The sequence below is a fragment of the Leucoraja erinacea genome, chromosome 2 (genome assembly GCF_028641065.1).
Source record: "Leucoraja erinacea ecotype New England chromosome 2, Leri_hhj_1, whole genome shotgun sequence".
NCBI classification, from domain to species: Eukaryota; Metazoa; Chordata; class Chondrichthyes; order Rajiformes; family Rajidae; genus Leucoraja; species Leucoraja erinaceus.
This window is the reverse complement of record NC_073378.1, coordinates 136,647,184-136,665,600: the sequence shown is the minus strand read 5'-3', so window position 1 is coordinate 136,665,600 and position 18,417 is coordinate 136,647,184. Positions and strand designations below refer to the sequence as shown.

The window sequence follows — 18,417 nt, the reverse complement described above, 5'->3', positions numbered from 1 at the left end:
ACGGATGAACGGTGTGGACTTGGTGGGCCGAAGGGCCTGTTTCCACAGTTGCTGAACTGTGAAGAGGATGTTAGGAGATTGCAGGGTGACCTGGACCGGTTGAGTGAGTGGGCAGATGCGTGGCAGATGCAGTATAATATAGATAAATGTGAGGTTATCCACTTTGGTGGCAAAAACAAAGAGACAGATTATTATCTCAATGGGGTTAGGTTAGGTAAGGGGGAGGTACAGCAAGATCTGGGTGTCCTTGTACACCAGTCACTGAAAGTTGGTGTGCAGGTACAGCAGGCAGTGAAGAAAGCTAATGGAATGTTGGCCATCATAACAAGAGGATTTCAGTATAGGAGTAGAGAGGTTCTTCCGCAGTTGTTTAGGGCTCTGGTAAGACCACAACTGGAGTATTGTGTGCAGTTTTGGTCTCCTAATTTGCGGAAGGACATCCTTGTGATTGAGGCAGTGCAGCGTAGGTTCACGAGATTGATTCCTGGGATGGCGGGACCTTCATATGAGGAAAGATTGAAAAGACTAGGCGTGTATTCACTGGAATTTAGAAGGATGAGGGGGAATCTTATAGAAACATATAAAATTATAAACTAGATGCAGGAAAAATGGTCCCAATGCTGGGCGAGTCCAGAACCAGGGGCCACAGTCTTAGAATAAAGAGGAGGCCATTTAAGACTGAGGTGAGAAAAAACATTTTCACCCAGAGAGTTGTGAATTTGTGGAACTCTCTGCCACAGAGGGCAGCAGAGTTAGATAGAGCTCTAGGGACTGGTAGAATCAAGGGATATGGGGAGAAAGCAGGCATGGGTTATCGATTGGGGACGATCAGCTATGATCACAATGAAAGGTGGTGCTGGCTCGAAGGGCCGAATGGCCTCCTCCTGCACCTATTTTCTATGTATCTTTAAAATAAACAAGAAATTTCATTGCAACCTGGTGTATATCACAACAAACTAATCTAACTATCTACAAATTATAAGGTAGACAAAAGTGCTGGAGAAACTCAGCGGGTGAGGCAGCATCTATGGAACAAAGGAAATAGGCAACGTTTCAGGTCGAGACCATCGTTGCCTATTTCCTTCGCTCCATTGATGCTGCCTGACCCGCTTGATGCTGCCTCACCCTGCTGAGTTTCTCCAGCATTTTTGTCTACCGTCGATTTTTCAGCATCTGCAGTTCCTTCTTAAACATCTAAAAAGTATATCTTTTTGACACAAATACAAAGCAATTGTAATTTTATTTCTCGCTCTGCATTAATATAATAGTTACTCAATAAATATCTTCAAGAAATATGTTTGATCATGAGGATCCTATTTTGATTTTTTCTACCACCCCCAATTCCTTCGTTATCTGAGAGTCATGGGAATGTTTGTAAAGGCCAGATTGATCCCCTGGGGAATAGATCCCACACACTGTATATCGAGGAGGTGAGCATATAGAAGTGTGCGGTGGTTGATCCATTGTTCGCTGTGGCTATAGAGGTCCGTTCGATCTGTATTGGAATTCCACTTTCCGCAGGAGGAGGAAGTCTTCCATTGGTGGCGAAGTAGGGTTGGAGATTACCAAAGGTTGCTGAAGTTTTGTGGAAGTATCTCCACCCCCTCCCCCCCCCCCCCCCCCCCCGACCCCCAATCCCACCTCCAAAGTCATGTCAGAATGGCGGCCATCTTCCTCATTGACCCAGCCTGTCCCATCAGAGAAGATCCTGTTAACCTTCGAGGCCCTCTCAGATCCCACTGGTGAGTCCCCTCATGGAGATGACGAGGCAGGATATGTTCAGAAGATAAGAGCTAGCCACCTTTTAATTTCTCCTGTATTACGCAAAAAGACACAAGAGATTATATGGTAGAGGTGCAGCGATTGCATTCTCAAGACAGATGAACCAAGCCTGGTTTAGACAGAAGAGGAATAGCATCATACAACGTACAATAGGCCACTCAGCAAAACCCATCCATGCCAACCAAGATGACCCATCTAAACTAGTCATGGCACAGTGGGACAGCGGTAGAGTTGCTGCCTCACAGCGCCAAAGACCCATGTTCCATCCTGACTACAGGTGCTGTCTATACGGAGTTTGTAGGTTCTCCCTGTGACCATGTGGTTTTCTCCGGGTGCTCCACTTTCCTCCCACACTCCAAAGATGTAGATTTGTAGGTAAATTAGTTTTGGTAAAAATTATAAATTGTCCGTTCTGTGTAGGATAGTGCTAGTGTGCAGGGTGCCCGCTGGTCGGCACGGAATCGAGGACTACCACCTCTACCGCTGCGCCACCGTGTAATGTGCCAATGCTAAGAGCATTGCGGAACTAAAAAAAAGACACAAAGTGCTGGAGTAACTCAATGGGTAAAGGCTGCACCGCTGGAGAACATGGATAGGTGAGGTTTCGGGTCGGGACCTTTCTTCAGACACACATATTGTGTCATTGAAGGGTGTGTTGTGTAACTGTGCTCAATTTAGTTAAGAGATAACTGCTCAATTTAGTTAAGAGATACAGCGCGGAAACAGGCCCTTCGGCCCACCGAGTCCGTGCCGACCATGATCCCCACACACTAACACTATCCGACACACACTGGAGACAATTTACAATTTTACCAAAGCTAATTAACCTATATATAAAACGGAGTGGGATGTGGAGTATGAGAGAAAACTGGAGCACCCAGAGTAAACCCACACAGTCACTGGGAGAAAGTACAAACTTGGTACAGACAACACCGGCAGTCAGAATCGAACCTGTGTCTCTGGCCCTGCAAGGCAGCAACTCTACCGCCCTGAAGGTGTAGGAAGTAAAGATGGACAAGTAATGCATCACTCACCCTGTGGGATTAGGTGCATCCAAGTAGTTTGTCCAGCGTGGAAGACGTTCTTCTGTGAGGCACCAGAGTGGTTTCTTACCACAGTGGCCTGCGTGGGGGTCGGGAGGAGGGGGGAAGAGGGGTGTCGTCGCTGGGAGGAGGGAGGGCGGCGGCGAAGGCTGGTGTAGTCATCCGTCAACTGTGAGAGTGGTGAGGTAGCAGGAAAAGCACAGCGGGATCGATGGGAGGGGGTTGGTTAGACCTTTGGCCCAGAGCTCAGCAGGAGGTGTCCATGTGGCTCTTCCCGATGACGGGCACAGCACCATAACTATCCAACTGCCTCCGCAACCATCGTCGATGAATCTCAGTCTGTACCTGCCAAGGAAGAACCAACCCTTTAATGCGCAAAATGACCTGATTCAGCTCCTACAACTTATGAAATGTCAAATACTAGAGGGCATAGCTCCAAGATTAGAGGAGCAAAGTTTAAAGGAGATGTGCGCAGCAGTTTTATTCACATGGAGGGTGCTGGGGGCCTGCAACACATTGCCGGGTGGTGGTGGAAGCAGATACGATAGTGGTCTTTAAGAATGGTTTTGATAGGCACATGGATATACGTGGAATGGAGGGATATGGTGAAATTAATTTAACTTGGCATCATGTTGGGCACGGACATTGTGGGCCGAAGAGCCTGTTCCTGTGCTGTACTGTGCTATGCTCGATGTACTATGCAAATCCTCTGTGTTCCATGCAACGCACCAAAGTCCAGTTTATTTCTGGTCACCCCCTTACAGGAATGGTGTGGAGGCTTTGGGAGGATGCAGAAGAGGTTTACCAGGATGCTGCCTCGTTTAGAGGGAAGTAGCTGTAAGGAGAGGTTGGTCAAGATTGGATTGTCAGAAGGTTGAGGGGAATCCTGATGGAAGTATATAAATAATGACTATTATAATAATTATTATTGTTCTATGTTCCAATTGGATGTGGCAGCAAGTTCAAGGAGCCAAATGGCCTACTCCTCCTCCTACTTTGAGTCATAGTCACAGAATCACACAGCATGGAAACAGGCCCTTCGGCCCAACTTGCCTGCCTATACCATACAATGTGCCCGATCCACAAATCCCACCTGCCCACATTTGGCCCATATCCCTCTAAACCCTTCCTGTGCACTACCTGTCTAAATGTCTTCTGTCTAGATGTTGTTATAGTTCCTGTCTCAACTACCTCCTTTAGTGTAGTGATGGTGAGCATGGGCAAGCTGGGCCGGAGGGCCTGTTTCCGTGCTGTATGACTCTATGATGGCCACTTTTCATCACCTGCTTACCATCGCTAAGAATTACTTTGCATGTCATCTGGAAGAGAGGAGGTTAGTTAACACATTACTTCCACTTACTTCCTGATTCATAAAACAGTACAGGATTCCTACTGTCAAACCCTGTGAAAAAATAAACAGAATGCGATCAGTCCCACATGAAGCATTATTACGTTGAGTATAGATATTGGGGGGTCATGTTGCAATTATATAAGACGCTGGTGAGGCTGCATTTAGAATATTGTGTTCAGGTCTGGGCACCATGTTATAGGAAAGATGGTGTCAAGCTGGAAAAAGTGCAGGAAAGATGAACGAGGATGTTGCCTTGACTCATGGGCCTGAGCTGTAGGAAGAGGTTGAGGACGTTATTTCTTGGAGCGCAGGCGGATGAGAAGTGATCTTATAGAAGTGTATAAAATCGTGAGAGGAATCGTGAAAGGTAAATGCACAGAGTCTCCAGCCCAGTGTCTCCAGCCCAGTGTAGGGCAATCGAGAACCAGAGGACATAGAATGAAGGTGAGGGGGGAAACACTTAGTTGGAAACTGAGGGGTAAAGTTTTTATGCAAAGGTGGTGGGTGAATGGAACAAGCTGCCACAGAGGGCATTTGGGCCAGGGCCTAAAGAAACATTTAGACAGGTACATGGATAGAACAGGTTTAGCGGGATATGGGCAGGTATGGGCAGCAGGAGGGACTAGTATAGATGAGCATGTTGGTCGGTATTGGCAAGTTGGGCCAATGGGCCTGTTTCCATGCTATATCACTATGAGTACGAAATGCAGCAGAGGTTGGACAAACTTGGATTGTTGTCTCTGGAAAGTCAAAGGCCGAAGGGACACCTGATAAAATTTAATAAACCTACAATTTATTGATAGGGTAAAACTACCCTTCAAGTTTGAAATGTCAAAAACCATAAGGCACCGAATTAAGGTCAGACGAGAAAAGTTTAAAGTAAATGTGCGAGGCAGGTTTTTTTTCTCAGCGGTGAGTGCCTGGAACGCACTGCTAGGAGTGGTGGTGAAGGCAGATATCATAGTGGCATTTAAGAGATGTATGGATATGCAACAAAAGGAGCAATATGGACCACGTGCAGGCAAATTAGATTAGTTAGACTGTACTTTAGACCGGAGATACAGCGTGGAAACAGGCCCTTCGGCTCACCCCGACCAGCGATCACCCCACGCAATAACACCCTCCTACACACGCGTGACAATTTACAATCTTTACCAAAGCCAATTAACCTACAAACACACACGTCTTTGGAGTGTGGGAGGAAACCGGCGCACCCAGAGAAAACCCACGCAGTCACAGGGAAAACGTACAAACCCTGTGCAGACAGCACCTGTAGTCACCAAAGTATTCGATCAGCCAAGATCAAGTGATCAGACCCAATGGTCCGAATTGCCAAATTCTACTCTTTGGTCTTATGATATTTCGGTTCCAGCTGTTTGTATTTGCCCCGTATTGCTCTAAACCGTTCCTATCCATGCACCTGTCCAAATGCCTTTTAAATGCAATAGTTTCTGCCTCAACTTCCAGCTATGGCAGCTGGTTCCATATACGGTACCCACCACCCTCCATGTAAAAAAGTTGTCCCTCAGATTCCTATTAAGTCTTTCCCTTCTCATCTTAAATCTTTGTCCCCTGGTTATTGATTCTCCGAATCTGGTTAAAATACTATTATCTCTATTCCTCCTGCGCTCCAGGGAATAAAGTCCTAACCTGCTCAACCTCTCCCTATAGCTCAGGCTCTTGAGTCCTGGCAACAACCTCGGAAATTTTCTCTTGCACCCTTTCGAGCTTAACGTCATCCTTCCTATACAAATCGGACTTCTTCTGTTGCTTGTGATTACACAACTCTCTCATTTCAAGAATAAGTCAAATGAATCTCTTCAAAACAAGTCCAGTTAAGTAATGTTTACTGTCAGATGCACAAATACTCTTCTGTTTTTTTCTTTCAATCATAGCATATTCTTTCTTAACTAAAAGGGTCCAAAACAGTAACACCGTGTGCAGGTGGATTATCAGAGGAATGGGGTTAGATCAAAGAGTGTACAGCACAGAAAAAAAATAATTAGGTTCATAAGTAATAAAGCAAAATTAAGGCATTCGGTCTAACAGGTCTACTCTGCCATTCAATCCTGACTGATCTATCTCTCCCTCCTAACCCCATTCTCCTGCCTTCTCCCCATAGCACTCCCAAGTCCCTTTGCACCTCCAATTTCTGGATTATCTCTCCATTTAAAAAATAGTCTACGCATTTATTCCTACTACCAAAATGCATGACTCCACACTTTGCTACACTATATTCCATCTACCACTTTTCTACCCACTCTTCCAAAATGTCCAAGTCTTTCTGCAGAGTCCCTGCTTTCTCTGCACTACCTGCCCTTCCACCTATTTTCATATCATCCGCAAACCTGGCCACAAAGCCTTCAATCCCCTTGTCCAAATCATTAATATACATTGTGAAGAGTAACAGCCCCAGCACCGACCCATGTGGAACTCCACTAGTCACTGGCAGTCGACCAGAAAAAGACCCCTTTATTGCCACTCTTTGTCTTCTGCCATCCAGCCAACCTGTTAGCCATGCTAGTATCTACCCCTTGATACTGTGGCCTCTCATCTTCCTTAGCAGCCGCATGTATAACACCTTATCAAAGGCTTTGTGAAAATCTTGGTAAATAATGTCCACTGACTCTCCTTTGTCTGTCCTGCTATTTACTAATTCAAAGAATTCCAGCAAATTTGTCAAGCAAGACCACCCCTTCACAAAACCATGCTCACTTCAGCCTCTTTTTATCGTGAACTTCTAAGTACTCCATAACATCCTTTATAATGGACTGTAAAACCTTCCCAACAACTGCAGTCAGACTAATTATAGTTCACACTATTCTGCTTTACTTCAACTCCCACAATACCTCAACTCTGGTCAAGAAGGCTCACCAGCGTCTCTTCTTCCTGAGGAGACTGAAGAAGGTCCACTGTCTCCTCAGATTCTGGTGAACTTCTACCGCTGCACCATTGAGAGCATCCTTACCAACTATCACAGTATGGTATGGCAACTGCTCTGTCTCCGACCGGAAAGCACTGCAGAGGGTGGTGAAACCTGCCCAACGCATCACCGGTTCCTCACTACCCTCCATTGAGGCTGTCCAGAGCAAGCAATGTCTGCAAAGGGCGCTCAGCATCGTCAAGGACTGCTCTCACCCCAACCACAGATTGTTTACCCTCCTCCCATCTGGGAGGCGCTACAGGTCTCTCCATTCCCGGACCCCCCCCCGGATACTCCTTCTCCCAGTGACTGATCTCTCTCCCTCCCCGGATATTGCACTACTGCTACTGTATATACATATATATATTTTACTGTTGCATTATTCTGTGTTCGCGCTTCTCGGTGAGATGCAAACTGCATTTCGTTGTCTCTGTACTTGTACACTGCACAATGACAATAAAGTTTTGAATCTGAATCTGAATCTTTACTTCCTTTTTGTCCAGCAGGGTAATATTGGCAAGTCTCCAATCATCTGGAACCACTCCTGACTCGCGTGATTCTTGAAATATCACTATCAATGCCGCCACAATCTCTAACACCACCTCTTTCAGAACCCTAGGGTGCAGTCCATCCGGTCCAGGTGACATCCACCTTCAGCCCTTTCAGCTTCCCAAGCACCTTCTCCCTAGTAATGGTCACTCCACTAACTTGCACCCCCCTGACTCTCTTGAATTTCAGGCACATTGCTGGTGTCTTCCTCTGCCATTTCTTTATTCCTCATTATCAATTCTCCTGCATCATTCTCCAGCGGCCCAACATCCACTCTTGCCTCTTCCTAACTCTTTATATAACTGAAGAAATTCGTGCTATCCTCTTTTATATTATTTTCTAGCTTATCTTTGTATTTCATATTTTCTCCCCGTATTGCCTTGTTAGTTGCCTTCTGTGGTTGTTTAAATGCTTCACAATCCTCTGGCTTCCCATTAATCTTTGCGATTGCTATATGCCTTCTCTTTTATTTTTATACTGTCCTTCACTTCCCTTGTCAGCAACGGTCACCTCATTCTCCCCCTAGAATCTTTCTTCCCCTTTGCAATAAAAAGATCCCTCATCTTCCGAATTATTCCCAGAAATTCCTGCCATTGCTGTCCCACCATCATCCCCGCTAGGGTCCCTTTCCAGTCATCTTTGGCCAGCTCCTCCTCATGCCTCTGTCAGTTGTTCAGTTGTAATAGCGATATATCTGAGTACACCTTGTCCCACTCAAATAGCAGGTTAAATCTTATCATATTGTGTTCGCTACTGTGATATCTTATGCTCAGTCACAGAATACGAGTTGACTCACTGTTGACTGGAAATCGACTGCACAGTGTACTCATTTACAACTCCTCCCACTTTAATGAAAAAGCTATCGCCTTGTTGACATTTTTGAATATAACATTGTTGACATTTTTGAATATAATAAAGCGGTATGAATTTATTAGAATCTGTCTGATAGTTGTATATAATCTGAATAAAATGAGGGCATCATGCATGTATGTTGCATATACAATGATATGTGCATTTCACAAACTAAACTTCACAAATTAAACTTAACCACTGGATATTTCCTTCTTTCTGGATATCTTCCCTGACCAAAAGTTTCTGACTGTTCAGAACCACATGGACTCATTTTTGATCGAGTCAAGCCTTCCTTTTGATCTACATTCATAGATTCCAGTCCGTCAGTCAATTTTGTTTGACTGTCAACCACACTTGAACCTCCATTTTCAGGCTGGTTCAATCTCTCGCTATCTTGTGTACCTTCTTGTACCATTTCTGGTTCATCCGTTGGTACCTGTACTTTAGTGGTAACCAAATTATCTGACTCGTCTAATTGATTTGGTTGCAAACCTGTCTGAGCTTGCATAGGCAAGACATGGTCAATGTGTACTTTTCTCACCTTCCCACTTCCAAACATCTTGACCAAGTATATCCGTGATCCGCACTTTCTCACTACTCTTCCAGGTAACCACTTTACCCACTTGCAATGATAGTTTTTCACCTTTACCTTCTGATTCAACTCAACACTCCTTTCCTTTACTCTACTTCTGTCATTATATGCTTTTTGTTTCTCCTGTTTCTCTTCTACTGTTTGAGCCAAGTTTGGTTTCAACAGTGAAAACCTTGTTCTTGGTTTTTTCTTCAAGAACAGTTCAGCTGGCGTTTGACCAGTAGTGGTGTGAGGTGCTGCTCCATTTGAAGCGGGATGGTATGGAGCGACTTTAGTGTGTTTTACACCATTCCCTTTTATGAATTATGCAAACTCTTGTGAACAGAATTGAGGTCCGATATCAGACACAATTTTTTCTGGAAATCCATAGGATACAAATAATCCTCGCAGAATGTCTATCGTTTTACTGGATGTCGTTTTGTTCATCGGAAACACCTCAACCCACTTGAGTGACTATCAATCACAATTGAAACATTACATCTGGAAGAGATGAGATTCCTCTTAGCAGGTAAAGCAGACCAATTCCAAAAGACGTGGTCTCTGTTTCTGGACCTATTACAAGTATGAGGTGCAATAGTAATTTAAATAAACAAATAAATAAATAAGTGGTATCAGGACCTGGTAACGGGAGGTAAAACAACAAAAACAGACTTGGTTGGTAGTCCCCTTTCTGCGGAGTTTAATGTTATAAAAGAGCGATTGTTCCTATTTTCTCTTTCTTTCTTTTCTAGGATCTATTTTCTCACTTTACTTCCTTCTCTAACTTCTTTTCTAAGGGGCTTTCTTTTCCCAACACTCTTGCACTTCACGACTCTCGCGCACTTTCTTTACTTTCCTTACTTCTACCTTTTTCTTAAAGCTCAAAAAAAAATGAAGCGGTACAAAAAATGTATTAAGATATATGTGTTGTGTAGGATTGTAATTTACCGTACTTCTAATAAAAATAAAATTTAAAAAAAAAACAAAAAAAACAATTTTTTCTGGAAATCCATAGGATACAAATAATCCTCGCAGAATGTCTATCGTTTTACTGGATGTTGTTTTGTTCATCGGAAACACCTCAACCCACTTGAGTGACTATCAATCACAATGAACAATTGTTGTCCATCTGACTCTGCAGAGTCAACGTGTAATCTTTGCCAAACTCTAGCCGGCCATTTCCATGGCTATTGGTGGATACTTTCCAACTGCTTGACATGTGCTACACTGTTTCACCATTTGTTCTATGTCCTTATCTAGACCAGGCCACCATAGATAGCTTCTAGCTAGACTCTTTGTAGACACATTCCCAAATGCTGATCATGAAGACCTCCTAGCAATTTTACTCCGTATCTTTCAGGGATTACCACTCTCGCCCTCCACATGACACACCCTTGGTCTACTCAGAGTTCATTCCTACGTACAAAGAATGGTTTCAGTTCTGCCTCTGAATCCAGCAATTTATTTGGCCATCCATTTGTAACGTATTCCTGCACTCTTGACAAAAGTCTGTCAAAAGCCTTCCGAATGTCCCCTGATGTGATAGGTAACTCATCTACATGAGAGAAATAAAACACATCCTCTCTGTTTAGGGTAACCTCCGATTCCAAAGGTAATCTAGACATGGCTTGAGCATTGCTGTGCTCTGCTGCCTTACAAAACTGAATATCATACTGGTTATGCAAACAATATGAATGCCCATCTTTGCATTCTGGCTGTTGCCAGAGTTGGTACGTGTGCATTTTAATTTAGAATCACTGTCAACGGCTGGTGATCTGTTGCGATTACAAACCTTCTACCATACAAGTATGGTAGAAGGTTTCTACTACACACCCACAATATGGACTGTTTCCACTGCTGAACTCTGGGAGGAGGTACCGCAGCATGAAGAGCGGGACAACCAGGTTCTGCAACAGCTTTATCCCCCAGGCCATAAGACTATTGAACTCACAATCAAACCGATGCTAGAACTTTCTTATACATTGACACTTTTAAAAACTTTCCTATATATCTATTTTACAGAACTATGCACATGATGCACTTTTTATGGGCACACTAAGCACTTTTACTGATCGCCTGACATAAATATAAATGTTATATTTTGCTGCTACTTTGAAGAGTCAATGCAACAAAATTCCGTTCAATGTGCACTGTGTCTATGTGTATACCTGAATGACAATTAAAGTTATTACATTATTAAAGTTATTACATGTATTTGTGAAATCTCCCAACGCCAAAAATCAATGCAAGAGCCTCTCGCTCTATTTGGGCATAATTTCTCTCACTGGCACTGAGTGTTTGAGACGCAAATGCTATTGGCCTCTCCTCGCCATTTTCTAGCACATGAGAGATCACAGCACCAACACCGTATGGTGAAGCATCAAATGATAACTTCACTGGTTTATTGACATCGTAATGAATAAGCATTGTAATATCTGCCACTGCCTTGAAAGCTTGGTCACATTCACGTGCCCACTTCCATGATACATCTTTTTTCAAGAGCTCGTTCAAGGGGTGTAAACAGGTGGACAGATTTGGCACGAACTTCCCATAATGATGCATTAATCCTAAAACGGATTGTATCTCAGATATGTTTCTGGGAGTGGGCACATTCTTGATCGCATCAACTTTACCCTTGGTGGGGTGTGGACAATCCTTTTGTCTATTTTATGACCCAAGTACTCTACCGAGTTCTGAAAGAACTCAAACTTCTGTGCCTTCATTCTTAAAGCCCTGTCCCACGGTACGAGTTCTTTCCAAGATCTCCCCTGAGTATTAAAAAAATCAAACTCGTGGTAAGCTGGTACGTCGGAGCTCGGGGACATCCCTTAGCGCTAACGGCAGGTACTCGGGAAGACTCGCTAACGGCAGGTACTCGGGAAGACTCGCTAACGGCAGGTAAGCACGGGAAGACTCATGAAGATTTTTCAACATGATGAAAAATGTCCACGAGAGCCCCTAGTACCGACGAGTGGCCATTACCATAAATCTCCAAGTTGGAATCAGGGGAGAACTCTTGGAATGAACTCGTACCATGGGATAGGGCTTTTACAATGTGTGTTTCAAGGCGTTTGAGTACCACCTCCAACCTTTCATCATGTGTCTGTCTGTCAGGGGCTGAGCTGAGGATGTCATCCAAGTAACACACCACATCTTCAATTCCCTCTAGAATTTGTGTCATCACCCCCTTGCAACATCCCTGGGGCTGATGATATGCCAAATGGGTGTCTAAATCCCAAATGCATGTTGATAGTCAGCTTGGATATAGATTTGTCATATACACCTTACTGCAATTAGGCAATTGTCATCCATTTTTGTGAAGACTTGTCCACCTGTGAGGATGCTAAACAAATCCTCTGCCCGTTGGTAGGGTATCTGGTTTGCTACCTTCAAGTACCTGGTTTACGGTTACCTTATAATCCCCCAAAGTCTAACATTACCATCAGGTTTATGTTCAACTACAATGGATGTTGCCCATTCACTACTTTCTACCTTACTGATAATGTTCTCAGTCTCAAGTATTTTCAGTTCTTTCGCAACCTTGTCCTTAAGTGCATAAAGCACGGCCCAGAATTTGACTCAGCTTCCCCCTATACACAGATTCTGGAATCATGCTCACAGATGTTCCTGTGTCGACTTGAGCTCCATTCAACTGGACTTGCACGAACACCCGCATACGAGTTGACTCACTGGTGACCGAAAATCGATTGCACAGTGTAATGTGGTTTATTCAATCATTTACAATCCTCTGACCAAAGGTGGCGCTATTACAGCTACATCCTAGTATTTCCTATCAAATATCCTATAGCGGAGCAAGATAGACAACTTCTGCTAACTGCAATGGGCTGACGTGTAGTACGCAATGGAGCGGAACCTGGGACTTTTTTTCATCCATTTAAGTAACCCGACCCGATCCGACTCGCAGTGTAATCAACGTTGCGGGGGAACAGTTTGTGTTAATAAATTATAATTCTGAAAATGAGGAGAAGATTTTTACCAAAGAACTTTGATTTTTACGAGGATGTTTCCGTAACCGGTTTCCGTCTCCGCACTAGTATCTTTGCTCCGCTACGGGATCTTTGGTGCGGAGACGGAAGCCGGTTACGGAAATGGGGCCGAAAATGACCCATGAATCTGCCCGTGATCGTACTACGTCTTTTTCGTCGAGTGGGCTTGATCGCTATAAGATCTTTGGTTCCTATACCTTGAGTTCCCTTATCAAATCCAGTTCATTACACAATACTAATTCCATAATTGCCATTTCCTGGGTAGGCTCCACTACAAGCTGCTCTGAGAAACAATCTCAGAGGCATTCTACAAATTCCCTTTCTTGGGATCCAGTACCAACCTGACTTTCCCAGTCTACCTGCATATTGAAATCTCCCATTGAAATTTCACCTTTCCTACATGCCGATTGTCTGTAACTTGTAAGCTATGTCCTGACCACTGTTTGGGGGGCTGTAATTACTCCCATTAGGGTCTTTATTCCCTTATAATTTCTCAGCTCTACCCACAATGGCTCTACATCTTCTGATCCTGTCACCCCTCGCTATGGAATGAATTTCATTCCCTGCCAAAAGAGCTACCCCCATCCCCTCTGCCCACCTGTCCTTCTAATAGGACTTGGAACCTTGAATATTCCGCTCCCAGCTCCGATCCTCTTGCAGCCATTTCTCTGTAATTCACACAACATCATACCTACGAATTTATAACTGCGCTACAAGCTCATGCACTTTGTTCCTTATATTACGCACATATGAAACACAACACCTTTAATCCGGTATTCACCTCACCTCCTCTCACGGGAGGAGATTTCACAGTCCTGATTTTACCCAGACTTACTCTCTTATCGCTTCTTAAACTTGCCATCCTATTACTTCTGGAAACTTCTGTAACTTTTCTTGCACACTCTTTCCCTTTAACTCCACCCTTACACCCCCCCCCCCCCCCCCCCCCCCCCCCCCACTCCCCCTCACTATTTAGTTTCAAGCCCCATACAGCCCTGGTTTTACCGTGTGCCAAGAGTCTGGTCCCAGCCGGGTTCAAGTGGAGTCTGTCCCGTCGGAACAGTTCCCTGCTTCCCCAATGCTAGTGTCAATGTCCCACAAATTCAAACACACTTCTTCCACACCAGTCTTTGAGCCACATGCTCAAAGCTCTACTCAACAGAACTACAATCTACCTCATCGGAGTCCCTTGGACTATCTTTGATTGGACTTGATGGCACTAAACGTCATTCACATGTTTATCATGTATCTGCACACTGTGGATGGTTCTATTGTAATTACGTATTGTCTTTCTGTTAACTTTCTGCACACTACAAAAGCTTTTCACCGTACCTCGATACACGTGGCAATAACCTATACTTCTCAAACACAAAACTGGTAATTGTGTCCACTTCTATAACTTCATCTGTTAGCCCATTCCAGATACAGTGTAAAAGATGCCCTTGAGGTCCCTCTTAAATCTCTCCCTTCTCATTTTAAATCTGTGCCCTCTAGTTTTAGAATCCTCTACCCTGGGGAAGAAAGACTGTGAAGCGTTCACTTTATCCGTACCCCTCGTGATCTTGTACACCTCAATACCAATATTGTACACCTCAATATTGTACACCTCAGTAAGGTCACCTCTCGGCTTTCTCCACTACCATGAAAGAAACCACAGAAGGCAGTGGATGCCAAGTCAATGGTTATTTTTAAGACAGAGATAGATAGATCTCTGATAGATAGACAGGAACTTGGATAGGTTGGGTGAATGGGCAAATGCATGGCAGATGCAGTATAATGTAGATAAATGTGAGGTTATCCACTTTGGTGGCAAGAACAGGAAAGTAGACTATTATCTGAATGGTGGCCGATTAGGACAAAGGGAGATGCAACGAGACCTGGGTGTCATGGTACACCAGTCATTGAAAGTAGGCATGCAGGTGCAGCAGGCAGTGAAGAAAGCAAATGGTATGATAGCATTCATAGCAAAAGGGTTTGAGTATAGGGGCAGGGAGGTTCTACTGCAGTTGTACAGGACCTTGGTGAGACCACACCTGGAGTATTGCAGTGGAGTAGTTTTTTATCAAGGGGGATAGTATGCAGTCAAGGTATGTGGAGATGAGTTCGGTGTGGCACGAACAAGCAGAGACAATGGGTTTGCCGGGAGAGCCGGGTTTGAGGTTTTTCAAATCCCTTCCCACCTATGTTCTAGACACCTCAGACACTCTCCGCCGCCTCCACGCATTCCACTATCTAGGCCCTCACCCCCTCATCTTCACCATGGATGTCCTGTCACTCTACACCTCCATCCCCCACCAGGATGGCCACAAAGCCCTCCGGTTCTTCCTCGACCAGAGGAGCAATCTATACCCAGCCACTGACACCCTCCTCCGCCTAGCGGAGTTGGTCCTCACCCTCAACAACTTTACGTTTGACTGCTCCCATTTCCTCCAAACACAAGACGTAGCTATGGGCACATGCATGGGCCCCAGCTACGCCTGCCTCTTTGTCGAGTACGTTGAACAATCCTTGTTCAATACGTACCAGGGCCCCATCCCTGACCTCTACCTCCGTTACATTGACGACTGCTTTGGGGCCACCTCCTGCACCCACACACAACTGACTGACTTCATCCACTTCACCATCAACTTCCATCCGGCACTCAAATACACCTGGACCATTTCCGACACTTCCCTACCATTCCTTGACCTCACCATCTACATCGCAGGGGACAGACTTCTGACCGACATACACTACAAACCCACTGACTCACATGGCTATCTGGATTACACGTCTTCCCACCCTGCCCCCTGTAAGGACTCCATCCCCTACTCCCAATTCCTCCGCCTACGCCGCATCTGCTCCCAGGGTGAGACGTTCCACACCAGGGCATCGGAAATGTCCTCGTTCTTCAGGGAACGGGGATTCCCCTCCACCACCATAGATGAGGCTCACACCAGGGTCTCATCCATACCCCGCAACACTGCTCTCTCTCCCCATCCCCGCACTCGCAACAAGGGCAGAGTCCCCCTAGTCCTCTCCTTTCACCCCACCAGCCGTCACATACAAAAAGTAATCCTCCGCCAGTTTCGCCACCTCCAACGTGACCCCACCACTCGCCACATCTTCCCATCTCCCCCCATGTCTGCCTTCCGCAAAGACCGCTCCCTCCGCAACTCCCTTGTCAATTCTTCCCTTCCCTCCCGTACCACCCCCTCCCCGGGCACTTTCCGTTGCAACCGCAAGAAATGCAACACCTGTCCCTTCACCTCCCCCCTCGACTCCATTCAAGGACCCAAGCAGTCGTTCCAGGTGCGACAAAGGTTCACCTGTATCTCCTCCAACCTCATCTACTGCATCCGCTGCTCTAGATGTCAGCTGATTTACATCGGGGAGCCTAAGCGGAGGTTGGGCGATTGTTTCGCCGAACACCTCCGCTCAGTCCGCAATAACCTACCTGAACTCCCGGTGGCTCAGCACTTCAACTCCCCCTCCCATTCCCAATCCGACCTCTCTGTCCTGGGTCTCCTCCATTGTCAGAGTGAGCAACACTGGAAATTGGAGGAACAGCACCTCATATTCCGCCTGGGTTGCTTGCGTCCGGATGAGATGAACGTTGAATTCTCCCAATTTTGCTAGACCTTGCTGTCTCCTCCCCTTCCTTAACCCTCGAGCTGTCTCCTCCCATCGCCCCGCCCTCGGGCTCCTCCACCTCCCTTTTTCCTTCCTTCTCCCCCCACCCTCCATCAGTCTGAAGAAGGGTTTCGGCCCGAAACGTCGCCTATTTCCTTCGCTCCATAGATGCTGCCGCACCCGCTGAGTTTCTCCAGCATTTTTGTGTACCCTGGAGTATTGCATACAGTTTTGGTCTCCTAATCTGAGGAAAGACATTCTTTCCATAGAGGGTGTATAGAGAAGGTTCACCAGACTGATTCCTGGGATGACAGGACTTTCATATGAAGAAAGACTGAATAGACTTGGCTTGTACTCGCTAGAATTTAGAAGATTAAGGGGGGATCTTATAGAAACTTACAAAATTCTTAAGTGTTTGGACAGGCTAGATGCAGGAAGATTGTTCCCGATGTTGAGGAAGTCCAGAACAAGGGGCCACACACACAGTTTAAGGATAAGGGGGAAGTCTTTTAGGACCGAGATGAGAAAAACATTTTTCACACAGAGAGTGGTGAATCTGTGGAATTCTCTGCCACAGAGGATGGTTGAGGCCAGTTCATTGGCTATATTTAAGAGTTAGATGTAGCCCTTGTGGCTAAAGTGACCAGGGGGTATGGAGAGAAGGCAGTTACAGGATACCGAGTTGGATGATCAGCCATGATCATATTGAATGGTGGTGCAGGCTCGAAGGACCAAATGGTCTACTCCTGCACCTATTTTCGATGTTTCTATGTTTCTATTCTTGATTAGAGTGGGTGTCGGGGGTTATGGGGAGGCAGCAGAATGGGGTTAAGAGGGAAAGATAGTTCTGCCATGGTGGAGTAGACTAAATGGTGGAGTAGACTAAATGGGTCGAATTGTCTAATTCTGCTCCCATCACTTATGAACGTGAATGTAAGAAGCCCTAGGTGAGTTTACCGCCCACGCACGGTTCGTGGTTTCCCTACCTGAAATGACCCGATGCAGAGTTCGAGGTAAAGCTTTATTGCCAGGACCGCTCCGTTTGGTGGAAAGGCACAAACAATGTAGTGGATCCCAAACAGAGGAACCAGCAGCATGGTGGACTTCATCAGACGCCTGGAGGAGAGAACAGGAGAGCAGTCAGATATTGGCCACAGGGGCTCCGAATCCAGTCAAGGTCCTCTACCTTTAAAGTTCATAACTTCATGTTCCAAGAGCAGAATGAGTCCATTCGGTCCATCAAGATACATTCCTTCCTTACTACCGATACGACTTGCAGATTTTGGGAATCCTGCACCAGCACTCCCAAGTCTCTTCTCACCTCTATTTTATGAATTCTCTCCCCATTTATAAAAAGGTCTATGCCTTTATTCCTACTACCAAAATGCATGACTCCACACTTTGCTATGCTGTATTCCATCTGCCTCTTCTCAGTCCACTCTCCCAACCTGTCCACTCAACAAGAGGATATCAGTATAGGAGTAAAGAGGTTCTTCTGCAGTTGTATATGGCTCTGGTGAGACCACATCTGGAGTATTGTCTACAGTTTTGATCTCGTAATTTGAGGAAGGACATCCTTGTGATTGAGGCAGTGCAGCGTAGGTTCACGAGATTGATCCCTGAGATGGCGGGACTGTCATATGGGGAAAGATTGAAAAGACTAGACTTGTATTCACTGGAGTTTAGAAGGATGAGGGGGGGATCTTATATAAACATATAAAATTATA

General features: G+C 45.3%; 1 protein-coding gene across 1 annotated transcript in view; it reads right to left on the bottom strand.

Annotated features, from left to right (window-relative positions):
* Positions 1-3,973: 3,973 nt before the first annotated feature.
* LOC129706137 (growth hormone-releasing hormone receptor-like) overlaps positions 3,974-18,417 on the bottom strand; it is a 52,039-nt gene continuing 37,595 nt past the window's right edge. The window contains exons 11-12 of the mRNA XM_055650151.1: positions 17,677-17,806; positions 3,974-4,227 (exon numbers count right to left, since the gene is read on the bottom strand). Coding sequence (XP_055506126.1) covers positions 4,141-4,227; positions 17,677-17,806 — 217 coding nt within the window. The 3' untranslated portion in view covers positions 3,974-4,140. The remainder of the gene's footprint in view (positions 4,228-17,676; positions 17,807-18,417) is intronic.